At 44.7% G+C, this 17,495-nt stretch overlaps 1 protein-coding gene across 3 annotated transcripts in view; it reads left to right on the top strand.

Moving 5' to 3' along the window:
• The window catches only part of REXO1 (RNA exonuclease 1 homolog), a 40,425-nt gene that overhangs the window by 11,157 nt on the left and 11,773 nt on the right, over positions 1-17,495 (top strand). For all 3 annotated transcript variants that reach the window (XM_037384383.1, XM_037384384.1, XM_037384385.1), the window contains exons 2-9: positions 1,408-3,191; positions 6,223-6,324; positions 8,728-8,929; positions 9,591-9,754; positions 11,539-11,676; positions 13,367-13,490; positions 14,561-14,674; positions 15,850-15,987. In XM_037384383.1, the coding sequence (XP_037240280.1) occupies positions 1,408-3,191; positions 6,223-6,324; positions 8,728-8,929; positions 9,591-9,754; positions 11,539-11,676; positions 13,367-13,490; positions 14,561-14,674; positions 15,850-15,987 (2,766 nt within the window). The remainder of the gene's footprint in view (positions 1-1,407; positions 3,192-6,222; positions 6,325-8,727; positions 8,930-9,590; positions 9,755-11,538; positions 11,677-13,366; positions 13,491-14,560; positions 14,675-15,849; positions 15,988-17,495) is intronic.

The raw sequence follows: 17,495 nt of genomic DNA, 5'->3' as shown, positions 1-17,495 counted from the left end.
CAGACTTCATTGAACTGGTCTCCTCTACCACTAAGGAGTTGATGTTTTGCAAAGTGGTGTGAAATGAGGTGTCTGGTATGGAGGATCTCCGTTCTTTATCAGCTGTTAGGCTAATATTTATACCTGTTTTGATAATCTGTTTTCATGTTGGAAAGCCAGTTTTACTGCTATCCTTCTAGCAAAGAACAGAAAGTTCCTCTGGAATAGCAGCGTTGGGAGACACTATGATAAAACAAGGATTGAAAATTTTCAGAGTCAAAAAGCAGCCATGAACTTACCTGTAGCTCCTGTTAGCTGACTGAATGCAGTCATCTTTATTGCTGGGTTCCTCCATTACAAGTCTACTTTTTCAAGGTGAAGTTATTTTCCTGCCTGTTCTGTGGCAAGCAGGATGGCTGTCGCTCTGCACACGTGTGTGATGTCCTCTTCCCTTCCTTTTCACCGTGAGTTGGAAAGGTAGGTGGGAGAGTTTGGAATATCATGGCAGAAAGTAGAGAGTTTATGTTGTGACAGCTGCTCCCATGTCCTTTTCAGGATGGATATTACAAGATTAACTTTGCTGGGCTCTCCAGTTGTAAGCTGTCCCTTGGACAGGTTGCTTTGGTGTTTCCATGTAGTTCCGTAGGGTGGATCATCACTCACCAAAAGCTCTCCTGTAAGCTGTGGCTGGAGGAGCTGTGCAGCATCATAGTCCTAGAAATGCCTGTGTAAAAGAGGGTACTAAAGGGACTTGTCTGAGAAGACAAATGTCAGAAAAAAGAAACATTCTGGATGTTAATGTTCCTGTCTTGGCCGTCGTTCTGTGTGGTTGAGTTGTTGCCTTTGTACTTGTAGTTTTTTCTTACTAGTAGCACTCTGTCAGTCCAAATAAGACTGGTTTTCCTGCAGCTGCCGTGAGAAGTAGTGAGCTTTGAGGAATATTGGAGGCTTTCAGTGGGCTTTAGGCATTGGCATTGATAAGTGAGAACCTAATCCACAGTTTTCGTATTGGAATCCTCTTTCCTCCCTTGGTTGCTTCATTCAATTAGGCAGATAATTCCGTGCATACTCAGCTCTTCTTGGTCCTAATACAGTGATTATTCTTTGGTGCCCCGAAGAATATTTAATTTATAGAGCTTTTCTGTGAGTAATAAAAGCACTTTGTTAATAGATCTCTGGTTCTCAAGATCCTGGAGTAGTTCATAAAATACATTCTTGCCACACACCTGCCACTGTCCAGAGAACATCACTGGTGGCTTTTGGCATCAAACGTTTATTCTGTGGTGATGAGAGCATGGCTTTTGGTAGTGCCTCTCAGTATTGGGTTTTGATGAGAGCAGATCTTAAAAAGACCTTTTTAAAAATTTTATTATCAAGAAAATGCTACCTGAATTGTGGGCAGTAAGTTAATTTTTCTTTCTTTTACAGAGCGAGGATATGATCCCTACAATCCAGAGCTTCCGAGGCCCTCGCTGGAGGCGGAGGATGGTACTCTGGCTGACATTGCAGATGTGACACCCGGTATTCTGGAGCTGGAGCTGGTCAACAAGGCCATTGAGGCAGTCAAAAACGAAGTTGAGAGAGAGCAGAAAAAGTATGAGGAGCTGCTAGAAACAACCAAGGAGTTCAGTGCTTCAGAGGCCTCCTCACTCATTTCGAATACACCCGTATCGGCTGCTGGGACACAAAATGATTCATTTACCTCCTTAGAGTATAATCCAGGTAGCTACAGCTTTAATAATAACTCTGACTACAACCCTACTCCTCTTGCTGCTGCTAGCCAGTCAAGTAAATACACTTTGGATACTTCCCGATCTAAAGGTAGCTCGCTGGAATATGTTCCCAAGTCTGTAGTACAGAATAAGAAATACAGTAGCACTGTCACTAACAATAAATATGTGATTGATGACTCTAAGCCTTCTACAGACTTGGAATATGACCCACTTTCAAATTACTCAGCCAGGCTTTTGAGCAAAGCCACAACAAAGGACCCAAAAGGGTCTAAAAGGGGTAGGGTGCCCAGTTATGAGGAATCTTACTCTCCTTCACGGAAGAAGCTCTGTGAAGTACCCGATGACTATGAAGTGTGTGCCAGGTTCTCTTCCTCTGAAGATGAGGCTGATGTGGAATATAAACCAACTTCTGTTAGTTCACAATCAAAAGCCGGTTCTGAAAGTGAGTCAAACGACGGGTTATCCAACAAAGAGCAGAGCACCAAACTGGATGGCGCTGCTTCCCAGGATAGCAAAGAAGCGGCAGTGCAGTATGGTGGGGAAGACCTTCCAAGTTCACAGAAAAATCTTGCCAAAAACTTATCAGACAAGAATGCAAAAGCAGGGAAATTGTGTTCTGGTAAGAATGACCAGGAAATTGAAAATAAAAACAAAGACTCAAAAGACAAAACAAAAAGGAAGAAATCAGATGTTAGTAAACCTGGCCTCAGTGATGTTGGTAAGAAGGAGAAGAGTAAAAATACAGGAAAAGAAAAAGTGCTCAAGAAAGAAGATAAATTAAAAACCAAGAATGAAGAGAAAAACTGCAAAGATAAAAGTGTCAGACTGAAAACGGATGGGAATTTAAAGAAACCTGAAAAACGGAAGTCAGAAAAAGTGGATGGGCTTAAGAAAGAAAAATCCAAGTCTGCCAGCAGTAGTTCAGGGAAAAGCAAGAGCGAGAGTGTCGTCAAAGGCTCTAGCCCAGAGAAGCTGGGGAGCAGCAAGAAAGACTCCAAGCTGAAAACAGATGATGTGAAGAATGGTAAGGAAACTTCTGGTCGTAAAAACAAAGAGAAAGGGACCAAGACTTCAGCACTAGAGCGAAAGAAAGAAAAGGTCAGTTCTACAGGAAAAGGAGATCTGAAGAAGGGTCAGAAGCAGCAGAGTTTGAGTCACGTTGACCTGTTTGGCGATGAGAGTGGAGATGACGATGACAAAGGCCGGCCTTTGCCATCCACATTACTTGACGTGAGCTCAGACTCAGACGGTGAAGACTGTGGTTCAGAGTCTGAGAGTGAAAATGAAGGGACAAAGAAAGTGAAACGCTCTAAATTGTCGAAGTCGTCATCGTCATCTTCCTCGACATCTGATGACATTGATTATTCCATCCTTGAGAAGGACTTGGACTTTGAGACAGATCCAATGGAAGAGTGTCTCAGGATTTTTAATGAATCTACAGATGTGAAAACTGAAGACAAGGGAAGACTGGGGAAACAGGTAATGCTGATTTGGGTGGGTTGGTTGCTTCTTTCACCTCTAAATGTGAAAGGATTCTGGTTTGGTTTAGTGGTGTTGCTTATTTCAAGTAGTTGAAGAGGGCTATGGAGGGAGACTCCCTATGTTGGAAGAATCTCATCCTTGTCATGACTGAGTGCTTTGAAGAGTTTGCACCTGAATTTACCTGCTGGATTGAAAGCTGCTGTGAAATGTAAGGATTCAATTACCTTTTGTGTGGAAAGCCTGTAGCTTTCAGGGTTATCAGTTGCTTCTGTCTCCATCTGGTCTAAGAACCATGGTAGCCTGGATGGCTGCGGAAAAGGCTTCAGAGAGTGTGTTGTGGGTGTTTCAAAGCTGTTCCAAGTTTGCTGATCTGGGTGATGCCTTCTTGTTGCGGCATAGTTTAAGGAACATAGTGGCAGGTAGAAACAGGACAATGTGTTGGTGCAAGGAAGCCGTTGTAGTTGGCACTGGACGCTTTGGAGACTCCTCAGGTTACAGTTTCCTATTTTAAATGCATACTGCAGATATTTTATGAGGATCTCTGGATACCTTGTAGGTGGCGTAAATAAGAAACAGAGGGTAACATTTCTTAAAAAGATACAAAGGATTTCAGAATAAGGAGATAAAAAGACAGCATTTACATACAAGGCTTCTGCCAGTAACTGAGGTGGTCCCTGGAGGATGCAAGACCCTCGTTTTTGGAGATTAAACCAGAACAGAGCAAGTGTAAAAACCTAGAAAGCAGCTGCCTGCAGTGATCCTCTTAACAGCATCTGAGGCAGGGAAGTAGGGGTAGACAAAATCAGGTGCCCTCAGTGTGCTGGGAGGGAGGGGGTACCAAAGGACAAGTGTGTCTATCCAAGGAATTACTGAGTGGCTTCAGCTGCAGCTGTCGTGCATCCAAAAGGTAACAGAGGTACTGGGAGGCCATCAGGGCTTCCAGTGTGTTCCAGGTTAGACCCCTTCAAACATGGGAAGGCTCCCTTTGCGATTATTGGTCTGAAGGAGGGGCAGGGGGAGTGCAGCAGGAACCTTGTGGCTGCATGGTGGAAAGGCAATTTCTCCCGGTATGATTGCTTGTTGACTTCTGAAAACAGCATCAGATACTGATGCTGGCTTTCAGGCTTTGTTAGTTGGGTGTGTGAAGTGGCCATGGACAGAAATTCTTCCATTCATGACTATCTGTATGTGGAGGACAAAGTGAGCTGGGATCTGCAGCGTGGTGGGGAGAGCTCATCTTTTTGAAAAGAATAGCTGGACTATTAAAGCTTTTTGCTGAACTCTCTGTTGTAATAATGTCCCCGATCTGTTCGGAGAGAAGTCTGTGTTGCTGACAAGTAAAGACCTTTTTTACGCTCATATGAAATGCCTTGGTGGAAAAAACTGCGTAAAGCCGTTCAGTGTAATGATTCTCTTCTGAACTATTAAGCATTACTTGATTTTACTTGTTTAAAATTCAGCTGTTCTCTCTTCAGTGTTTATATAATTCCCAACTAGGAAAAAGCACTTTATTTTTGGCTTTGTTTCTCCAAATTGCCCTGTTTAAAGGAAAATAGTTTAAGGGCACACAACCTATAGCGGCAAATACTAATCTGTGTAGAGCTTTCAAATGTGGGGTGATTCAAAATGGGCTGAATTCAGAAAGTGCTGAACCAGGGGCTGCCTCTCACTGCAAACACTTAATTCTGGCATGGAATGGCAATGTTCAGCTGTCAGCAACCACGTGTGTTTCCTTTGCACGTGCTTTACCTTTATATCGCTGCACTGAAACTTAATTTCCCCCTGTTTGGGAAAGGGAGGAACAAGCATTGGAGCCGAGGGGTCCTTCTTTGAGAGATGGGTGTTTGTAAGTAGGTACCTGCTTCCCCGCTGTGTTTCTGGTAGCTGAGGTTGGTCACGGGGAATTCTTTTGTTTTTGGAATAATTTTGTAGCTGGAGCCCGTGTCATTTGGTCTCAGTAGTGTGCTGGTCTGGAGGGAAGGTACATGTGGGCAGTGCGGTACTGTCCTATCAGAAAGGATTGCTTTGTGAGAGAGTTTATTAAGGGATGTAACTGAATTAACAGACTTAGCTAGTTCCTAGAGAGCAGAGTGATTCAGTGTGAAGTGCTCATCCAGAATGCCCCTGTGGTGATGAACACGAGCTCAGCCTAAGTGGAGCCAGAGCTCATCCCCAAATCCAGCCTTCAGCTTCATTGCTGAATTTCTAAGGGATTGTCAAGCTTGTCTCTCCTCAGAGCTTTGCCAGGGGTTGTGCTGGGGAACTGAAAGCCAGATTGACTGGAGAGCAGCTAGTTTTGAAAAATAAACTTGTGAAGTGTGTTTCGTATAAATGAACGGCCAAGTCAAATTCAAAGATTTTAAAGTGGTTTCTTCCCCTCCCCAGGAGCAAGTCTGAGATGCTGGCTCGGAGGCAGCTTTAGCTGGAGAGGTGCTGTTGCTTCCTCCTGGATTTTTGGCCATACAAGCGTGTGACCTGGGGATTTGTCACTGCAGTCTTTCTGCAGATACGGCTGTGGATAAAACTGCAGAGAAACATTTCCCTACATGGGGAGTGCAGGCACTGTGGTTTGGTGCTGAGCAGGTTTTCAGGACCTGCTCTGGCAGCATGTTATACAAGGGCAGAAATGAGTCAGCTCCCAAGTTCTTACGAAAAAACCCAAATAACCCAAAATAACACCCCCAACCCCCCTGGATTTTAAGAATGCCGTGAAAAGTGAGGTGTGCGAGTGGCTGGCAGGAGAAGGATGTGCAAATCTCTCGTGGCAGGTAGGGGCTGTCCCGGATCATGCCTGGTGCACAGCTCATGGAGCAACTGCTGGGGTGGGAACTGTAATGCTGCTGGTGGTGGCTTCGTTGGTGGCTATTGGGTTCAAAACAAGGCTTGTTTTAGTAGTTCAGCAGCTGACCTCACGTTGCTCTTACCTGCCAGGATTTCTGTTAACCTAAAAGGAGACTTTTCAGATCCCCTCATTGAGAGGGATCTTCAAGTCCATTCAGTTTTGGAAGCTGCTGCTTTTGTTTTCTAGCTATCCAAAGAGGAAGGAAGCGAAGAAAAGACGGAAGATAATTTAACTACCTTGTTTCCTGGCCAAAAAAGAAGGATCTCTCATCTTGTCAAACAAGGAAATGTAAGTGCAACTTTTAGAAGCAGAAGTTTAGATTCTTTAAAGTAGGGATTTTCTGTCCTGTTACGACACTGGAAACTGATGCAGTCCCAGGTTCATGCAGCAGTGCACGAGTTGTTTGTGCTGGAATCTGTGTCAGTTTGCTTCCCTCCCCTTTCTGATTTCTGAAAAATATGGTTAAGCATCTGTTACAAATGGCAGCAAAACTCCATTAAACTCCCATAAAACTAAGGGTGAGCTATGGAAGAGTATGTCAGTTCTGCTCCTTGTAACTCATTGGGATGGATTGAGATGTTCATTTATCTGCAGTAGAGCTTCATTTAATCACTTAGATAAAAATTAACTGGACACAAGTTCAGTCTGTCTGGTGGTACTTTTCTTTGTGTTGTGGACCTACAAGTTAGCTGAGGGAGGTTTGTCATGTTTAAAACCATTACCTTATATTTGTTCTGAATCAGGCAAGATATCAACAGTCTCTTGTTTGATACTCTTCTTTCACAATTGTGAAAATACTTTAAATACAGAGGAGAAGAATTTAAAAAAGGCAAGGAAGACATTCTGATTTTTTTTATTTCTTTCTCACTGGGATTTTAATTCGTGTTTTCTCTGAGGGTTTAATGTATTTCCCTCCAGGTGCTGAGCACAGATTAACAAGTTATATTTTCCAACAGGATAAGAGCGGAGACTTACACACTGATTCGAGCTGGGTAGTCCAAATTAATTGTTCTTTCCTCTCAACCTAGAAAAGGTTTCTTTGCTTTTAATAATTTGAAGCCCTGAGGTCAATACAGCGCATTTTATTTTAACTACATATCTTCAGCCAGTTCATGTGTTTTGATAAGGGCCCTTTCTTCCAAAGTGAAGAGATAAGAGACTGAAGCAAATGGGTTGGAAATTAATTAACTCAAATATTTATTGTAAATAGGTGCCTTTTAGACATGTACAAACCTTTAAATACATTTACTTAATGGGATAGCTGATCCCAAAATGCTTTCCAAAGATGTGAGCCCCAGCACAGCCATTGCATGGGCAAACAGAGCCGATCTGGTGCGCTCAGCAGCAGGTGCCACGAGCACGGACCGGGACGTGCGTTCCCTGGAGTATCTTAGCTTGGTGCTGCTGCCAAGTCTGTTCAGGAGGTGCTGTAAGACCTGAACTGCTGCTTTTATGCGCAGAGTTGAGCCTCACGCTTTGCTGTGTCCCTCCAAGTCAAGTATTTGCTCAGTCTTGCTTGTGATTTATAGCTCGAGGACTGAGCAAGCAGAAGGGGAGGGAGCTGAGTTCTAGTTTAGTTGCTGGGGGGAATGGTGGGCCAAAGGAATTGAAGGTGAGGCAGAAAATGAGTGTCCTGTCCTGCTCAGAAGTCTGTAATTATAATTTAATGGCTGATTGTGCTCAGTTTGGTATCCAGAAGCTGGTGTCGGCATCAGAGACCAGGAATGCAGGAGGTGCCAGCTTGCCCCCAATTTGCAGTCTCAGAAATGCTGTGTTCCACACGGGCTGTGCAAGCACACCCTTCTCTGAAGAAACCTCAGGAGGGGAGGCCTGTCTCAGATTTCAAAGGTTATTAAGTAATGTGGAGAAGTTTGTACTACTGCTGCTTCTCTTGCACTTCTGCTGCTAGAAAACTTCTCTCTTTGCTGACATAATTTCTGGCACCTTTCCTGCAACCTACATTTGGACATCAAAGAAAATGTATGTGTAACTTGTTTGTGCTAGTAACGGCGGAAGCGGTGAAATGCCTCCAGAAGTAGGCAGGGGCAGAGCCTGTTTAGAATTCAGAGCTCAGTTTCTGTAATGTTCTAATCCCATAGATACACACATGTGAGACTTTTAAGTAGTTACAGGAACTAGAGACTTGAAACAAGGCTGCTGGGAGGTGGGGAGCTTCTGTAATGCAAGGGTAGATGGCACTGGTTCTTCAACGTGGGAAGGACGGAGAGGGAGAGCACTGTAAAACTCAGCAAAGGGGAACAGAGAATAGTTGGTTGCTTTTTCATTGCAGTATAAACTAAAGAAGCACGCAGTAGGCAGCACAGGGCTAGATTAATTTTCTAGTGCAAGACTGTAGAGCTTGAGAGTATTGACAGAGTCCAGAAGTGGGTTAGGCACAGTGATGGGAAGCATCATGCCATTAAACAAGCAGTTCAGATACCACGTCTCAATTTAGGAACATGCCAGAGTGCTGCGAGGCCTTGCCGGAGGGCAGATCATGAACGTTGTGGGTATTGGCGGGTGACTAAGTATTTTGTTCTGGAAGGTGGTTGGGATCATCTTCTCTCAAAAACCTGCATTTCCTAACAGAGAGGGGGAGAGAAAGAGAGACCTTTCTTGGGTGAATGGAAGCCAGAGGCTGGGGACTGAGCAGGCAAGCATGCTGGCTCTAAAACCTTTCTGTCCGTGCAGGCAGAGGTCCCGAGCAAGCCCGTAATCCGGCCGTACCGTCCCCCCACTGCTCAGGAGGTCTGTTACCAGAGGATCCAGCTGGCTCAGCAGCAGGCGGCACAGCTGGCTGTGGCCGTTCAAAAGGCCTCTCTTTCTTTGCCAGGAGAAAAGAAGAGGATTGCTCACGTGCCAAATGTAGCCCTTTCCACAGCAGCCAAACAAAGTAAGTCAGCAGCATTGTTTGTGATTGCTGTCCTGTCCTCACCCTGGTAAAAGACACTGTCTTCTGTTTAAATTTCTCCCGAGCAGATGTGGAACTATCAGATGTGTAGGATAGGCCATGACTTGAGTCGGTGCTGATAGTGACCAGTGGAAGATCTTTCCCCTGAGAAATTCCGTCGTGTTCTGAAAAGTACAGCTCCGTTCCCCCACCTGTCTCACCCAGCCTCCCTCGCTTCAGCCTGTTTTTTTTCTATTTCTTCCTTGGAGCGTGTTTGCTTCTCATTCGCTCTTCCATTTAAGACTTCAGAGGTGACACGAACAGGAGGGAAGTACTAATTAATGTTCAGTGGTATCCCTTTGTAGTCGGAAGGACTCAGAGCTGACGTGATGGGCAGTTAGTGCATTCTAGCTGACAGGGTTACCTCTTTAAACTCTGCTGACTCAGTTACCCCAAAACAAAGAGAAATGAGGCACGTTTCGTGGCGGAAGGTTCCTTCATCCTTGCCTGGAAGGTGGTAAAATTACCCAATTTGTATCCCTTTGGAGGCTTCCATTTGAAAAAATCACAGCTTGCAGCATGGGCCTTTTATAGTAAGTTCATTCTAGCAACTTGAAGCCCAGTGACAGGATTTCTACCTAAATACGTTTTCTGTTTCTTGCAGGCCTCGTGAGTACCAAGACGACTGTTGCTGGTAGGAGTGTCACACCTTCCAATGACTCTGAAGCACCCACCCTTTCTCTGAAGGCTTGCACCTTAGCTGGGATGGCTTCAAAGACCACCAGCACCATTGTGCCGAAAAGGATAGCACACGTTCCCTCCTTACAGGTGAGAAAAATGTGAAAAATCTTTCTGGTTTCCTTCCCCATTGAGGGTGCTATGTTTAACTGTGCTGCTGCAAACTTAGCACCCTCTGAAGAGCGGTGTTTTGATTAGGTTGATTAAATGGGTTGGTTTCTTCCTGTGGTTTTCCTCGATAGCGTTGTATAAAAAATGAAACACTTGAGGGGTAGGAGCTTAAAAAGAAATACTGAAGTGCTGCTCTGATCTCTTTGAATATTGATCATCTTAGTTTGAGTCTTCTGTTGTGCTGTCTGGCTCGGTGTGTAGCTCTGTGTGTCAGGGACTTGGAGCCTCTTGTATTTAAAAGGCATGGCTGGATTCACGCCCTTCCCAGGCTTTGTGGGCCATACTGAGGAAGGTGGTTATGGATAATGTCCCATGATGACCTGTATAGTTAAAATGTGATCATTTAAACTTCATGCTACTGTTAAAAGAGGTTTTTTTCCCAAAAATATATTATTTTTTTTTTCTGGGATACTTGCCCATCTTTGGGTACTTTTGCTATGAGTTCCTTAGCAAAGAAGTCCCTCCTTTCCCCATGAGCACTGCAGAACGTTACTTGCTAAGACAATTGAGAATAGTTCCTCATGTGTGGATGGTGTTTGCTGGAGTGGATGGCAAGAAGTGTGGTTAGTGCAGGACTTGATTAAAGAGATCTTTATTGATGATATCTTTTGTCAAGATATGTTGTAACGTACTCTGATTTTTGTAGGAGTGAAAAGTCATTTTCTTCCTTCCCCACCCAAAAAGTCACCATAGTTAAGATATAACTTGAAGCCGATTAAAAATAAACAACTGAAAGGATAAAGGATTTACTGAGGTGCTTAAGGATATCATATTGAAGGCTGAGGGAAAATATGTGTGTAATGAAAAGGACCAAATCTCCTTGAACAGAGCATCAGAGTGGAAGTTTTGTGAGGAAAATGAGCACTTTTCCCATTGAGATAGGACCAGTTGCTCACCTTTGAATGTGCCTTTATCTTCCATAGAGCTGTTTTTATTACAGATTGCAGCAGATGGTTTGGTTTATGGATATCTTTTGAGTCTAATGGAGAAAGACCAACAAAACAATTGAGTGCTTTAGAGGTGAACGTACAGTTTCTTCTCTGAGAAAGAGACAAATTGTGTGATTTCGGGGATAAACTGGTGTTAAATGGAAAACTGCAGTGGTAGGTTGTAACTTGGTCCAGCTTGTGCATTTTATGCCTGAAGAACATTTCATTCAGCTTAAGGGGGAAATCCTTTCAGGAGCATCACAATTGGCATTAAAAAAGGAAGGAAAACCCCAGTGCAGTAAAGTTACAGGAATCCCACAGACAGTGTGATGACTTAGCTGGCTGCCAGCCTGGCAGGAGTGAGCCTCCCATTCTCTCTTCACAGCCAGAGCACCAAAAGAAAAAAACGTGTCTGTCATGCACATAACTGGTGTCATGTATTCATGTCTCCAGTTCAAAGCGTGGTGCTTGGTACCATCCTAATCTTGAATCTCTTAATGTAAATGTCATCGTTTTTCGTGGTCTGGAATGCTTGCATGTGTAAATGTACTGTTGTGACTAATGCTACTGGGATTATGCACGAGTTGCATAATGAAACATGGTTCAAGTGCCATTTTTAGTACCAAAAATGATGCATTTTATGTTTAGCTTTGGGCAGATTTTCAGAAAGGAAGTCGTGCCACTATTAATAACATAGCAGGAAATGTAAGTCTCAAAGCAACATGCTACTTAAACTCTGAATAGCCTCTTTCTCTCTCTCTGTCTCATCTCTAGAGCGCCAGCTTACAGAGGCCTGTTATTCCCACAGAATTTGGTGCTAAAGTCCCGACAAACATTCGTCAAAGATATCTCAATCTCTTCATTGATGAGTGCCTGAAGTTCTGCTCCTCCTCTCAGGAAGCGTTTGACAAGGTCTGTACTGATGCTTGCTGCTTATGAATAAAATCTGCAGCAGAGAACGACATCCTCTGCCTTGGTTAAGACCACCTAAAATTTAAAATCACAGCAAACCCAGAAAACTCTTCTATCTATATACAATTCTGTAGCAGAGATTGCATTAAATAACTCCAGACTGTACAACAGAAAGTGTAATTGCAGTGGGGGTTTCCAGTTGGAAATCTCATCTTTCCCTTAATTCAGAATGCATACACTATCTTTTTAATAACCCCAGAAGAGGGATGGAGGGAAGTGTGTGTTGTGGTCAAGCTGGACAAAAAGGCCTTTTGTTCTGGTACAGCAGCAACCACCTGGAATCACATTGTTCAGCCAGCAAAAGTAAGTGTTTGAGATAAAATCACAGAACGGTTTGGGTTGGAAGGGACCTTAAAGAGCACCTCGTTCCATGGGCAGGGGCACCTACCACTAGACCAGGTTGCTCCCAGCCCCGTCCAACCTGCCCTTGAACACTGCCAGGGATGGGGCACCCACAGCTGCTCTGGGCAGCCTCTGCCAGCGCCTCGCCCCCCTCACAGTGACAAATATCTCCCTAATATCTAATCTAAACCTATCTTCTTCCAGCTTACAGCCATTCCCCCTTGTCCTGTCACTATGTACCCTTGCAAAAAGCCCCTCCCCAGCTTTCTTGTCAGCCCCTTTAGGTACTGGAAACTGCTCTAAGGTCTCCCCGGAGCCTTCTCTTCTCCAGGCTGAACAACCCCAACTCTCTCAGCCTGTCTCCATGGGAGAGGTGCTCCAGCCCTCTGACCATCTTCGTGGCCTCCTCTGGACTCGTTCCAACAGGTCCATGTCCTTCTTATGTCGGGGTCCTCACTGCTGAACACAGTACTGCAGGTGGGGTCTCATGAGAGCAGAATAGAGGGGGAGAATCCCCTCCCTTGACCTGCTGGCCACGCTGCTTTTGATGTAGCCCAGGATACAGTTGACTTTCTGGGCTGCAAGCGCACATTGCCAGGCCGTGTTGAGCTTTTTATCCACCATCACCCCCAAGTCGTCTTCCTCAGGGCTGCTCTTAATTTGTAGATAGATGTAATTGGCAAAACTTGCTGTTTATGAAGGCTTTTAGCAGTAGGGAATAGTCTAGTAGGATTTCCAAAAGCAGAGTTAAGAAAGTAACGTGTTTTATTAGAAAACTTTGGCCATTAATGGTAGTTGGGTAAATATGGGACATTGTGTGTTTTGTAACCAAAGCAGATGCCACGAGGATTTACTTTGTGGGATTTCACCTTCACAGCTCCCTAGGGGGAATGTTCCTGTTGTATCCAAGGAATGACCATTTGCCAAACTTCCTTTTCTTGCCAGTTAAGACCTTTCATTGCTTGCCACCAAAGTGGGGAAAACAGCCTATCCCAGGCAGTTCCAGAACTGCTTTGTTAACCTGTCAGGGAAGGTTTCACATAAATATGCTTCTTCCAGCACTTTGTTTAAAATACAATTACTTTTTTTTTCCTCTTACTCACTGAAGCAGGCCCCAGAACCAGTACGTATTTGTGCCATGTTCTTATTTGAACTTAATTACTTAATTCCTTGACAGGCAATTTTTTTTGCTATCATACTTGGATTCTGTATTTTAAGAGCCAGATGTTTTTTTTCCAAAAGCAGTAGTGGGAAGAGAGTATATAGTAATGAATTGCATTGTTTGCAGGCTCTGTCAGAAGAGAAGGTGGCTTATGAACGTAGCACCAGTCGCAACATCTACCTGAATGTGGCAGTGAACACCTTAAAGAAGCTCCGAAGCCTAGTGCCCAATTCCCCGTCCAGTACGAACAGTACGTACCACGTTTGTGGTTTTCATAATCGGAGCCCCGCTTGGATTAGAAGCCATGGAGAGAAACTTGTTGAAAAGACAGACCCATTTCTCAGAAGCATTATGCTGAAAGGCAAACAACTCCAGTTAGCTTTTTATAGCCTGGCAAGCTTTAATGGGCCTTCAAGAGGCAAGTCCTGCAATGCTTTGTTGGCTGTCTGAACCTAAATGGAGATAATGCCACATGGATTTTTTTTTTTTTAGCACAAGTTCTTTAAAATGAAAAGCCCCGCTAATGGAGTAACTTTCACATGATGCCTTCAAAGTGATAGACTCGTCCATCACCACAGAAATCTGTTACACACATTAAGCTTCAAGAGAGAAACGAAGAGGGTTAAGACATTTCATTATTGGCTCTCGAGAGGGTACATTAAACAATCAATTTGTGCTGTTCTTGTGAATTTTTTTTTTCCTGGTCTCTTCCCTTTTCTCCCCTCTGTCTTCATTACCTTCATGGCCATTAGTCAGAGTGGCTGAACTTGGGAGGCTGGCCTTTAGGAGAGGGCTGCCAGTTAATGATTAGTAAAAAGCACCTATCTGCCATTATCTGATGCGCTGAGCATATTCTTGAGCTCTGAAGCTCCTTTCTAAAAGAAGTTGAAAGATTCAGCATGAGAGTCTGGTCTGTAGGGACCTAACAACAAAGCTGCTCACTGTGGGTGGGTGATGCCACCGTGCAGCACATGACTGGGTCGAGTTGCTTCTGTGCTTAGTCCTCTCTTGCTTTTGGTCAGTAGGAGGGCTTGCTGTGCAGAATAAGCAGGTAGAGCTACAGGAGTTCCCAGGGGAACTGTAAAAATGTCCTTGCTGCCCTTAAAAAAAGCTGTTGTAGGCTGACATTGCAAACAGAAAGCTCCCCATATTGCTGGAATGAAAATGCTAGGCCACCACCTTACACATGCCAGTTTCTGGACCAAGAAATCGAGAGTCCTCCTTTTGCTGATGTGTAGTGCCCCAGACTCTAGGACTGAAGTCACTCAGCTGATTACCTGATCTCTGTCCTGTTTTGCTGCTTCCCTCTTCTCGCTGCAGAGACAAGTAACAAGAAAGTGGTGTCCCATGAAGCTGTGCTGGGAGGGAAGCTTGCTGCTAAGACAAGCTTTACTCTGAACCGGTCAGGGAGCTTGAGAGCAGAGGATTTAACAGGTAAGACCCTGCTCTGACGAGGCTGTAACCTGTAAGTTATAGCTGGAGCTGTAACGCTGTGACTGGGGAGAGCAGGATCTGGCTGATGCATGAAGTGCTGTGATTTATCTGCGGGGCAGTGTTATGAGTTATTACCCAACTGCAGTACAATGCTGTGGTGTTGCTTGGTGAAGGTGCACCGCTCCGATCAGTGCCTTCCTTGCCTCCCTGCTTTGGGCTGCAAGTTCACTGATGTAGTCCATGTGGCTCTGATGTAGCATTAGTAACTGTTCAGAGCTGCCTCTTGTGTTTTAGGTATTACTGACTTTTGGGCTTTTATTTCTGTCTGGATTTTACATTAACTTTCTTGCCCTGAAGCGGTACTTTACAATGTGCCTGTCAGATTAAAAGGCAAACTTAAAATATCTCCATCTGCTCTGCAGGGCTCAATTTCACGTTTCCGAATGTCATAGTAAGGTCGTATCGTAGCCAAAGGGTTGTGCCACAAGCATTATTCATGTTGGCTCAAATCAGTTATGGGTATTTTGGTTGCCAAGAGATGTAGGCAAATTGTTGAGGAGATCAGAGAAGAGACAGAGAGGCCACAGAGCAGAAAAAATTGACATGGCAAAAGCTTAAAAGGGCCTGTATAGCTCAGCTAAGCAACATCAAAGGGTACACAGCAATATTGGAAGGGTTTAACATAACAGCGAAAGAATAGATATTGAGCAGAGTGCAAGAAGTTACAATTATTCTGTGAAATGAAACGAGCAGCCCAAAATAAACATCGGGAAGAAAGCTGGTAATGAATTTTTTAGCTAGCTGTGGGTGGCCTTTAAGGGTTATTCCTTGGGCTGTGTTACAAATTATCACTTAAAGCATTTAAAACCTTAAAATGAGAGAAGTCTCACCTTGGGTAACAAAAAGGTGTGAAGATGGCCCTTTGGAGAATTTCTGTTTCGGCTGTGTTTTCCAGATTTAATGCTGGTTGTTGAAAAGGTTCAAAATCAGCTCATGCACCAAGATTTTAAAAAATACTTCCCCAACACCTGTCTCCTTGTCAATCCTGAACAAAGGCAGTGGAAGCAAGTTCACAATAGTGGGAGTCCCTGCCAGGAGGCTTGATAAAGCAAAACACAGAAAGAGAAACAGCCCCTCCTTAAGTGATCTGGCATCAGCATTGTCTTTGTGTGCAGGAGCTGCCTTGTACCGGCGACTAAAGGAGTATCTCATGACTGAGGAGCAGCTAAAGGAAAATGGTTACCCAATGCCTCACCCAGAGAAGCCCGGCCGAGCTGTCCTCTTCACTGCAGAGGAGAAGAAAACGATTGACTGTAAGCTCTGCTGGCTCTTCCGTTCTGCAAGGTTTGCTAGATACGTTACAACGGGAGACTCCTGTCCTGCTTGCAACTGGTCTTTTTGCATAAAGATGTTCTTGGTCCCAGTGTGGAGCCATTTGCTCCCGTTATGATGGGTCTCCTTGGCTGTGACCTCTGTCTCTGCAGGCCAGCTGGTCGTGGAGGAGAGGAGTGGGGCTGCAGAAATCTGCTTTGTTTCTAGAGAATGAGTTTCTTCAGGTTGCGTGTCATAAGAATGCTATTTTTGACACAAGGTTTATAGTTTGTGGCATGTGGAGGGGTTGTGAGGCTGAGTGAGGTTTCTAATTGCTGCCAAAGAACATGAATTGGTCAGGTTGCCTCCCTGGACAAGCTGCTTTTGGCCACCCCCTGTGAGGGTACGTTTTGTACTTGCTTGCTCAGTGCAGGTTTTCACTCCAGGTTTGTTGCACTAATTTGCAACAGCAGCAGGCAACCTGCAAGGGAAATGGGTTGGAGAGACACTCCTGTTCGGCATCTGGTGACGCTTCCCTCCTCCAGGGGAAGGATTTTTATTTTTGTCTTCTGCATATGAACTGCTGTTACAGTGGGATGTGGAACAACAGTGGGGCAGGCTGGTTTTGCAGTGGATTGTGACTTGCTGGTTTGGATTTCAGTTTTCTGCTTGGTCTCTTGACAGTGCTGGGCCAAGTAGTTCCCAAATGCCCTTCTGGCAGCTGGGCAAAACGATCCCTCAGGTTTCCCCAGGACAGGATGGGGTCCTCCTCTGTCTGAATCTTCTGAACTCTGGTATCAGGATTTGTGCTTCTGAAACTCTGATGAGAGCAGCTGTGGTGCAGCAGGGCTAAACCACATACTTAGGGTATATTTTGAGGTGCCTGGCCATGCTCCTCTGAGCATCTCTGTGGAGAGACCTTGCTAAAGTGTGTTAAGTGCTCATCCATGTTAACACCTTGTGTCTACATTTGTCCTGTAGCTGCTGAAGCAACCTGTATGAAAGCTGTCTTGCGTTAACGCTGTCAAATACTGTGTTTGTTAGGGTCCCTTCCTCCAGTTAACCGGCCAGCTCCTTTATACTGTTCTGAGATCATGTTCCTGGTTCTGTTTCGGTAGTTTCCTGCAGGTGTTGCAGGATCTTTGAATTTGTTCAATTCAAAGATGTATGGCTGGTTTGTTAATGCTGTGACCATGGATCAGTGGACAAAAATGGTCTAGACTGAGGTTGTGCAGAGCTGGGAATGTGCTAGCAGCTTAAATGGTCGCACTAGAACTCAGGGGATTGCATGAAGATCAGAAGCACGACAGTCAGCTCCTTTACTGTGGCTTTTTGCATCTCCCTTCTCTGAGCTGTGGGCAGTACAAGCACAGATGACAGGAGGGGGAAGTCCATAACTGCCCCCTCGGTGGGCCAGGCAGTGCTGGAGAATCCTTACAGAAAAGCTGTGCCCAGGAAGAACTAGAATGTCATTTGGAAGTGACAAGGCACAGATCCCCTGGAAACCAGG

Source organism: Falco rusticolus, chromosome 4, assembly GCF_015220075.1.
Source record: "Falco rusticolus isolate bFalRus1 chromosome 4, bFalRus1.pri, whole genome shotgun sequence".
NCBI lineage: Eukaryota > Metazoa > Chordata > Aves > Falconiformes > Falconidae > Falco > Falco rusticolus.
This window is presented reverse-complemented; position numbering and strand designations above follow the sequence as displayed.